General features: G+C 40.5%; 1 protein-coding gene across 2 annotated transcripts in view; it reads right to left on the minus strand.

Annotated features, from left to right (window-relative positions):
• Positions 1-369: 369 nt before the first annotated feature.
• TBX18 (T-box transcription factor 18) overlaps positions 370-18,541 on the minus strand; it is a 29,397-nt gene continuing 11,225 nt past the window's right edge. For both annotated transcript variants that reach the window (XM_030555862.1, XM_030555863.1), the window contains exons 5-8: positions 11,869-12,036; positions 10,194-10,258; positions 6,711-6,805; positions 370-3,079 (exon numbers count right to left, since the gene is read on the minus strand). In XM_030555862.1, coding sequence (XP_030411722.1) covers positions 2,355-3,079; positions 6,711-6,805; positions 10,194-10,258; positions 11,869-12,036 — 1,053 coding nt within the window. In that variant the 3' untranslated portion in view covers positions 370-2,354. The remainder of the gene's footprint in view (positions 3,080-6,710; positions 6,806-10,193; positions 10,259-11,868; positions 12,037-18,541) is intronic.

Below are 18,541 nucleotides of genomic sequence, written 5' to 3' on the forward strand. Positions count from 1 at the left end.
TTGCCGACTGTAATTTAAAGGCATTTTATAAAGCTGTATTTCCTTATTTTAGTATGAACTTTAAAGACACAGCATGGGCGGGAGGTAGAAAAAAGAACATGTACTGCTGGTACTCTTCATTAGGGGATCTGTCTGAAAGGACACGCATGGGCTGACACCAACCCCCACAATCTAAGATACTTACATGCCCCCCATCCCCCATTACCATAGTATCTGAGTGCCTCACAGGCTTTAACGTATTTTTCCTCACAACACTCCTGTGAGGTAGGGAAGTGCTATTATCCCATTTTACATGTGGGAAACTGAGACACGGAGAGGCTAAGGGCTGGATTTTGAAAGGTATTTAGGTGCCTGTTAGGTGCGAGATGCTTTTGAAAATCCCACTAGGCACCTAAATACCTTTCGAAGTCTGGCCCTAAGTGACTTGCCCACTGTTACAAAGAATGCCTGTAGCTAAAGAAGACCTTGAACTCAGGACTCCTCAGTCCCGTGGCAAGCATCCTACACCTCCCTTATGTCAGAGGAAGGGAGAGATTGTTTTTCCTCCCCTTACCCCACATCCCCAGTGAAAACATATTAGCTATAATGAGTATTTCTTACAATGTAAGCAGCTAAGTTATTGTTTGCTAGAAAACAGACAGTGGCCCTGAGAAATGCAATGAGCTATTTTTGTTGAAATCTAAAACCATACAACTAAGGGCTTTGTTTTCATTTGCACTATGTCACTTTACCCTGCTCTGGCCATAAAAAGTATTTAAATAACATTTGCACTCGCTTTAAATTGTCTTTATACTACCTGAGTGGTAGCATAGGAGGCTTAGTGTAAAAAGAATGAGGCCTCCAATCTTTAAAGATTAAAATCTGTTCCATAATTTTTAAGATCTAAAATCTGACAGGTGTGTAGATGAGAATGCATCTCCAAACGTGCAGCTGAACAACCATATTGATCGCAGTTAGGTTGTGCTGGTGTAACTAAGAGCAGAAGTTTGCCAGTAATCTTCCTTTTGTGACAAAAAAAGACATTTCACTGTGAACAGATCTCTGTACTTAGAGCTAAAAGCAACTGAAGGAAGTGAACTGTTTAAACTCCATGGAGAAGAGTAAGAAACAAAGCAGTAGCAATCGAAAGGAACAAAAAAGAAAGAAGACTCCCACTGGGATGGAAATAATAGACTGTAGGTGCCATGCTAAAAACCTTAAGCACAGTACTATGGAGGTTGTCAATAGCTATCCTGTTCCAAATTCCTCCTGGTTACATGAGTGTCTTCTCCAACTGCATTCTACTCCTAGTAGCACCCATGTATCTGAGGGCAGAATTTTGGTCACCTGTATAAATTGGGCCTAAGTACCAGCACAGACAACTCCTTTGTCAGGATTCTAGGGCAGGTGGTAAATTTGCCCACAAGAAGAGTAAAATTGATAATGGAATTTCTCAGCCTGTTAACTCAATAGGCAACATTTTAAAAGACTTAAACCTGCATTTTCTTTATAACCAAAGAGTCATTAAAATATTCTATTCTCCAGCAAAACAATTTAAAATAGAAAATATCTGTGGAAAACATGTATGAAAAAAAAAAGGATCAAGTCTTCCCCCTTGACAAAAATGAATCTCCCCAAAAATTCACTCTGCACAGAGGAATCAGACAAGCTGATCTTTCCACTGCTTATTTTAAATTACTCTTATCACCACAATTTGGATTTGCAATATTTGTTTTTTAAATGATGTGACAACATCAGGTGAATCTTGCCTAACATTGAAATATCCTAATAAGAATGCCATGTCACTGGATAGGCTAGAAACAGCATAGCATGAGAAGGAAAGCCATTCTTTCCATTTACTTTGTAGATCCATAGCTAACTTCCTATTTTAGACTGAACTCTGCATGCTTAGCACTTGAAGTCCAATTAACTATTGTATCTCTTATAACAGAGAAGAAAATTGTACTATGTTTGCTGCATCAGCTCAGCACTCGATGAACACTGCAGGGAAATTTGCTAGGTCTGTAGGAAATGTGTTTTATTTTTATTAATTCAGACCCAAGTGTCATTTCATTCTTTAAAGGGCTAAGAAAGGGGGAGGGCAAAAGGGGAGGAAGTCCTGCTTAATTTGTTGCATATGTTCCAACGTGTTATACAACTAAGTGTATATCCCAGAAAACTAAATGGACTTTGCCACAACAAACTCCACAGAACTCAAACCAGAAAACAATCTGGCCCCAAGCAAGTCAAATGATTCAGCGAAGCTTCCTCTCACATTATATATACACTTTACAAGCTACATTGTGTCCTTTCATATTCCAAGAGAAATACATCGTAGACACCAAACATACTGTACTTTTCCTTAAGAGGCTTCATCAAACCATATGTGCAGACACTTGAGATGATGACAGTGTTAAGCTTCCTAGGGTCCTAGAGTCAAAGAAATTCTGCTGTCCCCCGCTGCTAAGTAAGTGAACTCCTTCCACAGGGGGCAACATCTGCCGATCAGTCATGGTTCCACTTGGTGAGGACCCCAAGAAACTTCCTTGGGAAGAAACAATTTTCTCAGGACTGGCAGCCAGTTTGGGGGATGTGGAAAAGTTATATCCATATAAAGCACAGGGACTGTGTAGTCTAAATGTATTGTAAGAGCCTTGGTGGGTTTGATTAGTGGTGAAGGCATTGCTTGATGGGGATGGCATGATGTACTGAAGCTGTGGCGACATCCCTGATATCTGCATAGATAAACCGGTTTGTGGGCAGCTGAATGCATCACCGTCACTGCTCGTCATGGACATGTTTACAGTTGTGCTACTTGACACACCCACGTAAGAGGGAGTCCTTGGGGGTGCAAAGGTCTCACTGGTTTGGTTTGTGAGCCTGTTGTAGGTTTCAGCCAGAGAAGTGCTGTATCTGTTAAGGGTTAAGCCTGAACGGGCACAAGCCGTATAGTCAGCTGGAGCAAGGCTACAGAGCTGGCTAGTGTTGGGACCCAGATGGAAGGCAGGAGAAGAACAAGGGGACCCAGGTAAGAGGTGAGGGTGGGTAGATGGAACTCCATTGCCAGGTCCCTGGAGTAAAGTAGAGGTGCCTGCATTTCCTGGAAGAGAATTTTAAAACATAAATAGCATACCAGAAAAGGTTAACGTCTTAGACTGCGTTTGATCAGCAATTGAAACCTGCGCTCTCCTGGTACTAAACACGATCAGTTTGATACAAAGATTTTTATAAATGTTACAGATATTATCCCTTCAAAATACACTAACTAAATATGGAATACAAGTTTGGACTATGCAACCCTCCTTACACCTAAGGTTACATCAAGGTTTGTTCTCCTATCGCACAGTTTAGTTATTTCAGTAGACACTGGAAGCAAATTGTCATGGCCGAGGCTCTGGTGTTGCAAATTTCAACTCAGAATGTATCTTAATTCAAAATTATGAACCCTAGAAGAGTTTGCCCTGAATTATTTATAACCGGCCTGCCCTTTGGAGTGCATTTATAGCCTTGGGCTCAGTATGTGTTACACATTCCCCTCTGTGCCTGATCTACAGAGGATAGGAGTCTGCTACAGCTAGGGAACTAGCCCTTAAAGTCTGGCTCAAGTTGTAGAGGCTTAAGTGTTGAAATGATTCTACGAAAATCAAGGCAGAATATCATGAAGCATTGCCTGATTTTAAAACCCTGATCATACAGCTATGTATAGACATGTCTGTACTACACAATTTATTGTAATCAGAAAGTCTGTGTTATTTCTGAACCATATACTTGAAGAACACAGGTGGGGAAATGAGTCGGAAAAAATGCAATAATTAATACAGCCCAAGAGAGCTCTCAAGACTCCGAGAGTCTCCCTAGCTGCAGGAGAGCTTCCTGTTCTTAGTGGGTAGATCTCCCTCAGAAATGACCACATAAAGCTGATTTTGGCTTTCTGTAATTACCTAAACCAATGGCCCTTAGAGTGAGGAATCTACAACTCTTCCGCACTCAAGAGTCATATATGACAATTGGATAGCTTGGGAGTGATGTGAAGAAACACAAAGCAGTTTTTTCCCCAACACATTAACAGTTTTTCAAGACAGATATATGAGTAAAAATACCAGATTCTCAGTGCCTGCTTCCTCTTGTTCTGCCCACAGTGCACTGCATCGACTACCACCAGGCACCATGAGACGCTTGCAATCACAACTTAAAATGTACCTATTTTTTCTCTCAGGCTGTGTCAATGTGCCCCTAATGTGGAGACAAGGTCTAACAATCAGGATACCATTCAGCAAAAGGATAAGTCTCAGCTCTGTAGTGGAGCTACCAGGCAAGGAGACAGAGGTATATTAGAACTAAAATGTTGCCATAAACCTAGCTTCCATTTTCACTATCTGTGAACAGCAATTGTAACTTCCACAGCCTGTGTGACCACCAGAGAAGGGGAGAGGAGAGAAACCAGAACTGTGAGTAAGTCTTTTGTGAGAAGCAGGACATTTATTGATATGAGCACCTGCTATCAAAACAGCACTGTTACTTAAAAGTAAATAAGTAAGGTTGATCTGCCTCCTGGATAGATTAGCGTGGTAAGCAAGCAGCATAAACTGCCTTTGGGGGCTTATGTACGCAAGTATGTCCATAGTATGCAATCAGCTTTCTATGGCAAGCCCTCTCTCTTTCTCACACACACACACATCACTAGCCTTGCCAGAACTCAGCCAACCTGTCTGAAGTGTCACATGTATGATATTATGCTGGCATAGAGCTATTCTGGAAAGTTTGAGGCAAATAAAGCTCTGTGTTTTGGAAATCTGATGATTTAAAAAAAAAAAAGGAAGATGATTTCACTTCTTGAAAACTCTCCTAGCCTTTTTTGGCTTTTTGTAACTCAAAATGGCCGGGACTGTTTTTTTGTTTTATTAGAAGGTGGAGGAGGAAAGAGGCTAGTTATTAAAAGTGATTTCTACGTATACTAGAGGCTCTGAGGATTTATTAATGCTTCCTGATGTGGATGAGACTGCCACAAGGGTTGAGGTGAGGGGGCATGATTACAATCAGGCAAGCACGTGGCATGTATGGGGAGGCACTTAAAGCAGCAAAAGAGATTTGGTTTGGGTGGGGAGGGATGAGACGTACACTTGAACCCACAGAGAGATGGTTTGAGGTCCAGAGAGTGATCTGCCTCTGCTCAAGAAGTTCCACTTTACGTGCCTCCTCCTCCACATAGCTCTCCCCCAAAAAGGGGTGTGGGCTACACAGCAGGCCAGAGAAAGCCACATGGAGAGAGGCAGTCTCTAGCTCTTTGCAAAGCCTGCTGGAGTCTCTAGGCAGTTGCTGAGCAGTTCTTACGTTTTTCAGAATCGAAGGAGTTTCTCCAAGGGAAAGTTAGTGTTAAATTTGCCAATATCTATGAAATACTTCAGCACCCTCCCCCAGCCCATCCACACTTTTTTAAAGAAAACTAAAACCACATACAAGAGAGAGTCTGGAAATGCATGGTGAAAGTCACCTATAAATGAACTCTGCCCCTGCATCTCTGCCCAAGAGCAGCCAAGACCCAGAGACCATCCTGTCCTTAATAACTCACATCTTCAGCCACATTAGTGGCATTAAAACCAAGAACTGACCTAACTTGATAACCTTACACCTGTAGAAAAATGAAACGTCTGCTGCAGCAGCATTTACACCGAAGTACCTTCACTTATACTACCCTATCACAAGCTACTCCTGTCGACTTTTAAATTATCACTCTTATGCAGTCATTGGAAAGAGTCGGCTTTCTACTTCTTTTCTTTAAAGGGCATCAGTCTCAGGACAATCCTCCAGACATATGGAATTTCAAATGCAAGTGTCATGATACTGAAAGATATACAGCTACAAACCTCAGAAAGGCTGGACCAAAAGACAGACAACATATGCAGCAAAACATTAGAGTAAGTGGGAAGACATGCATAGCATAGACACTTATTGCATAGACACAATGTAGATAGCCACAAAATACAGCCTTTAGAGTCTATGAAAACCTCATTTAGCAAGAGTCCTTCACCAGAATATCTCCATTTTACAAGTAAGGTGTAACAGGTGTATAAGAGATGAAGCAGAATGGAGCAAAATTATGGTAGTTTGGGTGATCTTTACTATGCACTTCCATATTTATTTTAAGTGTAGTGTTTATTTCGAAATTTCTGGCTAACATTTGTGGGTTTATTTGAGAGAACCTCGGTGCTTTTCTTAGGGGTCTCCCACTTCTCAAAATATTCCCAACTTCAGTTCCAGCTTAATGAATGTTTGTTGTTATTGTTGGTTTTTGGGGGTAGGGTGAGGTTGGTTAGGGTTTTTGTGCTTCGTATACATATTAGTCTGGATTAATGTATTTATGAGTTTTAAAGGCTTAATCCTTGGTGAAAAGCAAATTAAGTACTGGGGAAATGTTCAAGTTAATACATAGCTGTGTCAGTAATAGTATATGACTCCCTTTTTTATGATTACTGGCATAATGTTGTAGAACAGTGAATTTACTGAACTAGGTTTTAGAAGCTACAATAATACAGCTCTTTTGTCCTGTTCATAGCAAACCTGGTTAAATTATCTTATTTCTCTCTGAAAATAAAAACTCCATCATCTGCATTTGGAGTTAAGCTTAGTTTTTCTGTAAGTGATACGCATATCTAGTTTTTCATAAGGAGTGGTAGCACAATTTTATATTTAGACATTTTGGTCTTTTTCAGGACTACAAATAAGATTATTACCTTGTTTGGGGATCCCGGGTATATCTTCAAATGTAAGTGTCCTCAGAGAAGGTCTCCAGAATGCATAGGACTCCACTAAAGCTTCCAGTCCCATTCTAAATAGAACAAAAACACCACTATGTGAAAAGAATGATCTGTATTCGGCTTGTCACTTTTTGTAGCTAGTTCATCACTCAGTCTCACACACACCGTATGTTTCAGGAAAAAAAATATTTTTAGAACAATGTTTCTCAGACTCTGGTCCATGGACCACCAGTGATCTGCAGTAAATGTGCTGGTGGTCACGGAGAGCTGGCTGGTCCCATGGTGCTGGCTCTTCTTGTTTCCAGCTGCTAAATCACTTTTTTTAAAACTGCTAGCATTACCTTTAATAATTCCTTAATAGGACTTTTTCACATAAGTCTGATTGCCAGAAAGATGATCTGCCATCTCACATTAGAAGGAAAGTGATCCATGAAACAATTTCTGTTAAAATGTGATTCAACACTTGTGCATACAAGATGGGTGACTCATGGATGTGCTGCTCTTTTTGAGCCTGTTACTTGGTGCTATTGGGTAAAAAATATCTTTATAAAATAGCTTCAAAAGTTTTCTCTCAGTCTTTGTAAGTTTTTGAATGACAAATAGAAATAATTGTCTAACCAGACATCACATTGGATGTGCCACATACATTTATATAAACCAATTTGATCTTATACCTATATGCAGGTCATTCTTTTTGGGCCACAAATTCACAAACAACGCTACTATGTCAGCACCCTGGTATAATTTTGCTGCTAGTTTTGATTGCTACACTCATAAGGCTTGTTAAGTGTCGACATCAAGCACATACCACAAACAAATGCTTGCCTTTGAACAGCAACACTCTGTAAACTGGAAATATGTAAACAGTCCGATTTGAGGCCATCCACATTCTCTTCTGATATTGCTTTTTTCACACTGCAGTTCCAGCAGGATCACAGATATGTTGCAGGAAACAGTTATAAAGTATTTATTAGCTCAACCTGGACTAAAACATAGCCTTCATTTTCTGCAGTAATGGTGACTTTTCACTTCTAGTTAAACTGGAGATAAAAGCCACCTCCTGGAGGAGTGTAGCCAAGGCGATAATTTATACAAGATGCCTTCGAACAATTTCCACATTTTATCACCACCCTAATTTATGCTATTAAATGGCCAAGTTTATTTAACAAAACAGTTATGTTTTTCCTGAAGTATTTAAAGAAAAGAAATGTTGGTACCTTCCTGAGGAAAAGATTTTTATAGGGTCAAACCTAAGGCCTAACTGAAGAATGAAACTACTCTCAGCACATAAATTCTGTTTCACTTTGCAAAAGTACAGAGGGTGCTTTTAAAGGGCAAGGCTACTGATCTTTATAAGGCAGCCTGTGAGACTGTAAATGACCTGAAAGGGAATATTTTTAATTAAACAGAATTGGTTTATGTAGTGTGACAGGGCAAGGTTATTGCAGCACAATATACAATCAAAATGCATCCAAAAGGAGAATGCAATGACACCACAGTATTTTAACTTTCGGTACAGACTATAATGCCTACATAAAAGACCTACTATAGAGTGCTGTAGAAAATAAAGCCTTTACATTTAGATTCTTCAAAGAAACTTGCTGCAAAAAGAATCAAAAATATGAACCACATTCCCAAATGTATTTGGCCATGTCCTTAGTGCGTGTAAGTCAGCATAGGACTATTGATTTCAATGGAGCTATATCAGTTTGTAGCAGCTGAGGATCTGGCCCCTTCTATAGTAAACTTCCTTATTGCAACAAAAGGGCGTTTAGATTTGTATTTAAAGGCAGAATGAAACCATTTACAAAGAGGCCCTTTTCAGTGGAATAACCTCACAATTCCATCGTTCTGAATTACATTTTTCATTTAACGTCCACACAAAGAGAATTTAATTATGGTTTAAAACAAAAACAACTAGGTCCCAATCCAGAAACAGGATCTGTGTGGCTGGGCCCCTGCAATCACACAGAACCTGAGGAAAGTCAATGGAGCTCTATCCATGCAAACCCAGTTGCAAGACTGCTCTCTAACTTATCCCCACCTTTGGATTTCAAAGCGCATCCCATCTTCCAAGGGAGTCTGTTGGAACATAAAGGGTGACATCTGGCCCCAATGAAGTCAGTAGGAGTTTTGCTATTGACTGCAGTGGTGTGAGGATTTTCTCCAAAGGCATCTGTGCAGGGATTATTTATTTTTGGGTATTTGACAGCCCCAAGAATAGTGCAGGTGCTAAAGATATATCAAATACACCATTAAATGGTCATTGAAGGAGTTCAAAGCACATAGGGTGAATTTCTCTCTCTTATTAAATATATAGCATGGCATTCAGCAAATTGAATTTGCTTCTTCCTTAACTAATTCTATCTGAAAGTTAGTTGTTTACTCAATTCTAAGATAAAGGACTAAGTTCACCAAAGCTTTTCCAGACCTGAAGAAGAGCTCTGTCTCTCTCACCCACAGAAGTTGGTCCAATAAAAGATAGTACCTCACCCGCTTTGTCTCTCTAATATCCAGGGACCAACATGGCTACAACAACACTGCAAACATAAAATCGCAACTTACATATTCAGGCACAACTCCCTTCTGCCAATGGAGTGATGCCTATTTTGACGCAGGGCTGAGTTTGGCCAACTGTTTCTCATCAGGAAGACCCTTAATCCTTGACAGCAGCAAGTGGTTGGTGTGAAAGTCTATGATACTTTGTAGTAGATTCCTATCAGTCATCTCTCCCCTTGTATTATTAGTATTTATTATTAGTATTATCATAGCACTAGGGCTTCTGCCCTAGTCCTGGCCCAGGACCCCACACTGCTAGGTGCTGTAATGTTCATCTCCTCTTCTCCCAACATCATCCATTTAAAAAAATACTAATTTGCTCTCCAAAAGTGAATCTGAGCTCTTCTGCGAATTGCTATGAGCCCAAAATGATCTCCAATGCTTCACCCTTCTACTAAAATAGAAGCTCAATAAACTGGCAGGCACACACTGAACATTTTTACTGACCCAGTTTGTTCTCTTCTGTGGAAGGTCAGGTCATAAAAACAGCACTTGTAGGAAACAAAATGCAAAGTGGTCACTGAAATTACTGCACCATGTGAAATACAATTAAATGCTTTCTTTTTCAGGTGGAAGGGTTTAGTATGCAATTCATAAAAGAATCACCATTCAGACAGTGTGCAAGTTTTCTTTTCATGTTTTACGTCGATAAGCTGCAGTGTATATTAGTACATGAATCAAGTTAAACAGTGAACCTTCAAGGTTGTATACTAGTCATTACATGCACAGAATTTAGGTTTAATTCTATAACTCTAGGGCTAGGACTGGGACACCTAGTTCTTACAAGCTTGAAAGGTCTGTAAGAACAGAAACCCCTTTTTGTGTGCATGGTAACCATTCTTTAAATCCTTTAACAAACTGATTTTGTCACTGCAGACAAACCATTATTCCAAAGCTTACCTGTTACGTCCAGAATCTCTAAATCCTTTGGCAAATGGATTCCTATCAATCTTCAATCGAGTGATCTGTAAAGATAATAAAATAAAATGATGCCAAAACTTCTACCAATTCAGTTTAAGTGACACGCATAGCAAATATATCCACCAAACCTGAGCTATCATTGGAATTTTCCATTTTAATTCTGTTTAAGAATTACAAAAAATCAAGTGGCTCTTTCTTCCCATTTGCAGGTTGAATGTGTTTTTCTTTTTAACATAATAAATTAAGTCCTAATCCCACAATCGCTCTCTGCATACATCCCCCAAGGAAGTCAATGAGTGTTTATTTTACACCCAGGCTGGTTGGGATTCTTGAAAGAAGTTGTCTGGAAAACATTGCTTCTTCAACTAAGACAGTGCATAGCCTCTTTGTCTGTGACAAAGTTACATAAGATATATACAGGCAGAGAAGGAGATGTTGAATGAGAAAGATTTCTGTTAAGCGGCTATGATCACATGAACATACTATAAACACACAAAAATAAAATACTTGTAATTTCTTTAAATCAACAAAATAGTTACCAAATAATGGTAGCCTATCAATCAGATGACTCTCCCCCTTTAAATTTATATTGCATCATTAAATCATTTTGCTTTCTACTTTCTGAAGAAAGCAGGTCATTAATAAGCACAAATTTTATATTTATATATAAAAACATATACACAAACCAAAACATAATTGTGCTAAATTATTTAGAATGAATATAATGTTACTATATTAAATATGATGTCATTGTGTGTTATGCTTAGACAAAGTGACTAGTGCAGAAGACTAGGAGTCGGGCAGCCTGGGTTTTAATTTTATCTCTGCAGCTCACTGTGTGAATCTGAATAGGTTGTTTATGGGCCAAACCTGCTCCTTTAAATGTTAATGAAAGCTATTAATTACTAAATTAAAAACTAACTTCCCCTTTTACAACCTGGGGACATTAATACTTGACTAATATTGGAAAGTGTTTTGAAATCGGTGAGTGATAAGCACCTATGGGATTTTCAGACATGCCTATATACCTATCTGCATTTTTAGGCAGAATATCTTTAAAAATCTGGCCTTCAGACTATGTCTACACTACAGCCTATGTCAGCAAAATGTATGTCCTCAGGGATGTGAATATTCCACCTCCCCGACTGACATAAGTTCCACCAACATAAGCACTAGTGTGCACAGTGCTATGTTGGTGGGAGAGTGTCTCCTGTTGGAATAGAGCATCTTAAACAGACATGCTGCAGCAGTGCAGTGGCGCCACTACAAGGCAGCACTGTACGTGTAGACATGGCCTTAGTCTCTTTGGCCCAGATTCTCATAGGTATTTAGGCACCCAACTCCCATGGGAACTGTATCTCAATCCCTATCTGTAAAACAGAGATAGAAATTCTTATGCCCTGTCTATTTAAACTGCAATAATTTCAGGTCAAGAACCATCCCTTACTATGTACAATGCCTTGCACACCAGCACTCCTGTCTCAGTTGTGGCATCTACATGCTACAGTAATATAAAAAGCTATTAAATATTTAGAGTATTAGACAAATGCCTTATTGCTAAGTGGTGAAATAAAAGTTTATCTTTTTCTTCTCTTGTACTTGTCTGATGTATTCTATAAAGCCAGTAAACCATTAACAAGAAAGCCAAAGTTACCTGTTGATTCTGGTATGCTGTTACAGTAGTGAAAACAGTTTCAGGAAAGGAGAATGCTTTGACGCCTTCTCCTGAAGGAATGGGCTTGACTGGAGACAGATCATCACCACAGTCTTTACGAATGACATGGACACGAGGCTGGTATTTGTGCATAGAATGAAGGATAATCTATACAAATGAAAACAAAGAAAAGGTAACATTTATTAGAAAGGATGCCCCGCTATTTCAATGCTGGTAGCATTTTGGAAAAAAATTATGGCATGTGTTGCTTATCATGCAATCTCCTGGAAATTAAGTTTTCTATAACTTATAATGGGTCTCATTACAATAATCTAATCACTATATACTTACAACATTGCCATCCCTAAGCATTCAAAATTCATGAGTGAGGAACTCAAAAAATAATGAGTGGTGAAATGCTGGCCTCACTGAAGTCAATGGGAATTTTGCCATAGACTTCAGTGGGGATGGATTTCACCATATGAGATTTTAAAAAAATATCAGTTTGCTTTCTGGATTTTGAAACTTTAAGAAAATATTGAAAATGCTTCAAGTATGGTGGTAGTGGATTTGGTTGGTAGGTTTTTGTGACCATAAGGGCTAGAAACACAATTTGTTGGGATTTTATTTCAAATGAAAGCTGAGATTCTCATGACTCCTAGAGCAGCGGCTTTAAGAAAACCACCAAATGTCACAATTGCAAACGTTAGCAACTGTGTATTTACAGTATGTAAACAGATACAAGGAGCATTACTTATGTGGGAATAATAAATACACCCACCACAATATACATGTGTCAATTTAGGAAAAAGAACAATTTCCTTTACTAAGGATTTAGGCCCCAATCCGATAAAAATCTTATGAACATCAGTGCCTCAAATTAAAGACATCCATAATCATTTGCAGGATTGCGGTGGTATTTCTACATTCTGAAGGAGGCTTAAAACACAGAAGATCTGTCCTGTTTTATTCTATTTCATTAAAGATAAACATCCTTTTAAAAAAAATTCAGAAGCTTGGCAACTTTTGGAAGGTCTAATCAATAAATAAATCACTAGTCCCACAGCTACTGGCTTGCAGAAGCTTTAATCAAGATTCAAGAGCAACCTTTTTTAAATTTCCTGCTTCTTTAGCAGCCACGGAGTGCTTATGCAATCAGGCATCACAACATGGAGCCTTTAACTTCACCCAGCCTGAATAATGCCAAATACCATGAAACCTCATTTATCCAAATGAAATGGGGGACATTACATTAGCTTGGATAAACACAGGTTGACTAGGCAGAGTACTTTTTAATACATTTAGTCTTGGCTGGGGAACATGATCCTGTTTTGAATAAGCAAAGTTTCTGGATAATCCAAGTTTTCATTATATTGCAACTGGGCTTTTTGACAATGACATCAGAAGAGCTCCAATAAATGACTTCAGGCAGTCCCCTATGGATAGGGCCCTACCAAATTCTTGGCCATGAAAAACGCATCACAGACTGTGAAATCTGGTCTTCCCCTGTGAAATCTGGTCTTTTATGTGTTTTTACCCTATACTATAAAGATTTCACAGGGGGAGACCAGTGTTTCTCAAATTGGGAATCCTGCCCAAAAGGAAGTTGCAGGGGGGTCACAAGGTTATTTTAGGAGGGTTCAGGGGTGAAAGTAACTTAAAGGACTTGCCGGTACTCCAGAGTCCTGCAGGGGGAGATGGGCCTCAACCAGAAGAGGCGTGGCCTCAATCAGAAGTGGTGGGGCCTTTAAATCCCAGGGCTTTTAAATCAGGATTTAAAGGGCTCAGGGATTCAGCTAAAGCTAAGAGCCGGGCCCTTTAAATCACCCCCGGAGCTACCAACTGCAGAGGCATCTGGGAGCCCTGGAGTTTGGGCAGGGGTGAAAGTAATTGACATTTCTTACCCATATGGTCCAATAACAAGCAACCATTTCTCCTACGTACTTCATGGATCCCTCCCATTGCATGAGATAGATAGAGAAAATAAAGCTACTATTATTACTACCAGTACTGTCTGTAATAAAACTTTACTATTGGAATAAGCCTGAAAAAGTGAAAACTCACTGTCACATTTTTCTCCGTGTCTTCCCTCCTCCTCCAGCCAGGCTGCGGACGCTAGGCTCCAAGCTTTCTCCCTGGCTGGCACTGAGCAGCAGCTGTAGGGGCTTGCCTCTAGCTTGCAACAGGGAGACTGGCTGAGGGAGGGAGAAGCCTGCCTCCTACATAAGAACAGTTTAAACTCATCTGTTCCCTGTGTGGTTCAGTAACATTTCAAAGAGGATCTGCAGCAGTTTGGACATCACAACCATGATCCTCTGCTGGGGAGGGAATGGGATAGATGTGAACTTGGAAATGGTTCCTGATTTTGATTGTGTTTTTTGTGTATTGGAGATCCTCTCATCCCACGGGCAGAAAAGAACTGCCCCTGCCATGGTCACACACACCCTCCCCCCCCCGAGTGAAATTAACAAGGATGCCAGAAACGTCTTCTAACCCTGGGGTCTGAACTGTACAGGGAAGAGTTGAGTTTAAACTGTTCTTATGCAGGCAGCAGCGGCAGGCATCTCAGCCAGTGTCCCTGCTGCAAGCTAGAGCCTAGAGGAGAATCCCTGCTGGGGCGGGGGGAGGAATGCAGAGCCTTGTCTGCAGCCTGGCTGGAGGAGGACGAGGGATGAGACGAGAAACCAGCGTGACAGTGAGTTTTCCCCTTCCACCTGCTTTTATTAGCTCTGGATTTAAGCTGTGCAGCCAAATGCTTGTATTTGTTGTGTATATTAGTATTGGAGAGATCCTCTCATCCTGGGGGCAGACAAGGACTGTCAAACACACCCTCCCCTTTCCCCGCACCTACTGTGAGTGAAATTAACAAGAATGCCAGAAACCCCTCCTAACCCCAAGGGTTGAACCACTCAGGGAGCAACTGAGTTTAAACTATTCTTATGCAGGGGGTGGGCTTCTCCCTCCCTCAGGCAGTCTCCTTTTCTTACCTGTCCTCCGTACTGGCCCGTACCTGCTTACTTTCACCTCTGGGAGGGTTGTAGTATTGCCACCCTTACTTCTGTGCTGCCTTCAAAGCTTGGCAGCTAAAGAGCGGTGACTGTTGGCCAGGCACCCAGCTCTGAAGGCAGTGCCCCCCCATCAGCAGCACAGAAGTAAGTGTGGCAATACCATACCATGCCACTCTTACTTCTGCGTTGCTGCTTTCAGAGCTGAAGAGTCAGAGAGTGGCAGCTGCTGTCTGAGGGCCCGGATCTGCAGGCAGCAGCGCAGAAGTAAGGGTGGCAATACCATGCCATCCTTCCTTCTGTGCTGTGGCTGGCAGCGGCTCTGCTTTCAGAGCTGGGCTCCTGGCCAGCAGCTCTGAAGGCAGTACCGGCATGAACCGCAGTGCAGAACTAAGGGTAGCTGTACCACAACCCACTCTACAATAACTTTGTGATCACCCCTCGGCCCCCGCCACAACTCCTTCTTGGGTCAGGATCCCTAAAATTACAACACCGTGAAATTTCAGATTTAAACAGCTGAAATCATGAAATTTACGATTTAAAAAAATCCTATGACCATGAAATTGACCAAAATGTACGGTGAATTTGGTAGGGCCCTACCTATGGTTATTCTAATTCAAGGTGACTTCCCTAGCTTCTATAGTCTCGCATAGATTAAAAAGCTATATACTGGCTTTGTTGAACTGAGTGTTTAAATCTCCCTTGCAACAAACTTTCCAGAGTTTTTCTGTTGGAAAAAATTCTATAAAAGAAGAATTAGCAAGTGACTAACAGCAAAAGTCTGATCTTGCATTCCTTGCACACCCTAAATACCTGATGATGTAAGAGAGTAATGGGTGCATTAAGAATGCAGTATCAAGCTAAAACTATACATTAAAGCCCCAGTTGCCCATTGCCCTACACTGTGCCTAGTCATTTACATCAGTATAATTGAATATAAATTGTTTTTCTACTATACTGATTACGCAGAAGTTTACACACACACACACACACACAGCCTTTGTACTGGGTTAAATGACTACACAAGGTGCAGGGCAATGGTGAAGTGGGCCCAAGACATTGCCAATTTAATAAGCAAATAACTAAATTACACCTCTCCCTGAAAATGTGTTACCCTATATTGTTGTTAATAATGCCATCCCGGATTGATTAGAGAAAAAAAGCTCTATGTTTTCAGTTTGCTTCCTCTGTGCGTTTAATAGCACTGAGTAGACTGGCTCTACGCCATTGTTCCTGGAGAATCAGTCAGTTTCTCCTGTTTGTCTGGGTCTTTTAAAAAGCAGGAAACATGCAAACCACAAAAATGGCCAAGGAATTGACATTATCTTGAACTTAATTTTTTAAGTTGGCTGCATCCCTTTAAAAATTCATAACACAGCATGACCCAGTCAACGACACCTATCTCAGACGATTCAATTCTTTATTTAAGATAATTAAACTCAAATTGACAAGCAGATCAGTACAGTATTTGGGTTTAACACAATATTGATTCGTTTCCTTTAGATCCAGGCCATGATCCACCCTGTGACTGGGAGTAAGGAAGACCAAGGCAGGCATGCCATTTCTGTGACTTGAAGAGTCCCATTCTCCCTCCCAGACTGCTCCAGGGACAATGCAACAACCCAAACTGCAATTGCAAACTGACAGTCCAGCTCTTAGAAAGCAAGCTGGCTTTCCACATACTTTAATTGTACTTCCAGAATAGCTTATCTTAAATATTAAAATCGCATTGTTAGGATTTTTTAAATAACGACTATGTTAATATTTTGTTCATACTCTCTTCCCTTTTGTTCCCCTTTAGGCTTATTGTTCTATGACTGATTACCCATGCAGATCTTCAGCTTCCTGACCATCCTACATAAACAAATATTTCAATGGAACCACGAGAAGAGGCACAGCAGATCAGTGTACCATAGCATCATTTCTCTGGGGGTGCTATCATTTCTTGCAGCATTTAAGTTTTCATTTTAAATTACTTAAGTGTCTTCCCCTATAGTGGTGAAGACCTTGTTCTTATTGTGGAAGACACAAAGAACAAAACAACATCACCGAAGAACAAACCTTGGCCCTATCAATGGCTACAGCTGGCCCTAAACACAAGGGAAGCCACTGTTACTGCTTCATGGGCATGCATGCCATGCAGAAGGCCCTTGCTGCAACTCCCCTTTGCCATACAAAGTGACAGTGCCAGGCAACAGCTGATGGACGCACAGCCACAAATGAAATTTTTTGTAGCAGGGACTTTCTTTTTAAGACGTTTATGGAATGTCTGCCACAATGGAGCCGAATGACAGGAGCCTTATCCATAACCAAAAAACAATCAATAACACCAGCACAACATGGGTCCTCCTCGCCTTGCCCTGCACCCTAGCGGCACAAGGACTACAGCCACTTTTCTCCTAGCTGCCAGGTTCCTTTTCCCACAACTCGAAAACCAAGCCAACCAACCAAACAAAAATCCTTTTTGACTCTTTGTGCAAAGTTCATTTATTCAGGCTTTGGAGGTGGGGAGAAACATTTGGGGCTACGATGTGTGAACTGCCCCTATCACCTTCACAAAACCTAGCAATGCAAATTTAAATGTCAACATTTTCAACTTTTCACTGCAGGTCATTTTAACAAAAAATCTACAGCTACTCTGAACTTGTGAAGATGGGCAGAGCAATGGCCTGCCTCCACATGCAATCTGACCCCTGCATTACAGAGGGGAGAAAATAGACAAGTTTAATTCAATTTAAATACCACAGGTGAGACTCTATAGCAAACTAGGGGTTAAAACAAGTTACTCAAAAGCAGTTAGTGGAAGAATGTTAAAAATACTGAATTTTTTTCCATTGAAATCTTGATAGAAAGGGTGTGAAAATTTCAACCAGTTCTAATCAAAGAGGATCGATCTTACCTGGGACCCTCTATTCCAGAGACTGCAGGGGAGAGGGGCTAGTATAAGAAAGAGGAAGTATGTATGTGTGATGAGCGAAGCGTGTTTGTCTATCTATGTGAGTCATAAAATGAAGATTTCCTTTTCGTCATCATAAAATCTCTAATTGATGATACTGATGTCTTTGCAAGGGACGGCATTATAACCCAGTGTCTCAGTGGAGATTACTGCCCAGTATAATTTAAGATGCATTACCTTTTCAAAGCAGTCTGCAACAAATTAACTGGGTGACTCCCATTAAGTCCGCAAGCATCACATTGAAAATGTATCTTTATAAATTTCACCTGACCCTCCAGTTGTTCCACATGCAAATGGATTCTATGTGCAAAACCATTTCAAGATCTGGTCCATGTGTCTGTTTATATAACATTACTATAAAAGTGGGAAGACAAGGACTTCCAGTCAAAATGCTGATGACAACATTAGCACACCGGAGTGTTTACAGGAAGTATTCAAACGGAAAGTGAGTGGCCCTAAAATATTAAGAAATGCAGCCATGTTCAGTTCTAAACAAAGGGCTAAAATTGGGGCAGGCACTGTCACTTACTATCATTCTGTACAGGACCCTGACCTCGCTGGCCATTAGCCACTTCCACAACATAAATGTTTACTAATAATATTAACGTCCTCAGTTCACATATGTAGCCCCAACTCACATGAATGTGAGTTACACATACAGTTTGAGGATAGTAGGACACCTAGGTTAGTATTTTAACATGCCCCTTAAAAA

The sequence above is a fragment of the Gopherus evgoodei genome, chromosome 3 (assembly GCF_007399415.2).
Source record: "Gopherus evgoodei ecotype Sinaloan lineage chromosome 3, rGopEvg1_v1.p, whole genome shotgun sequence".
Classification (NCBI taxonomy): domain Eukaryota; kingdom Metazoa; phylum Chordata; order Testudines; family Testudinidae; genus Gopherus; species Gopherus evgoodei.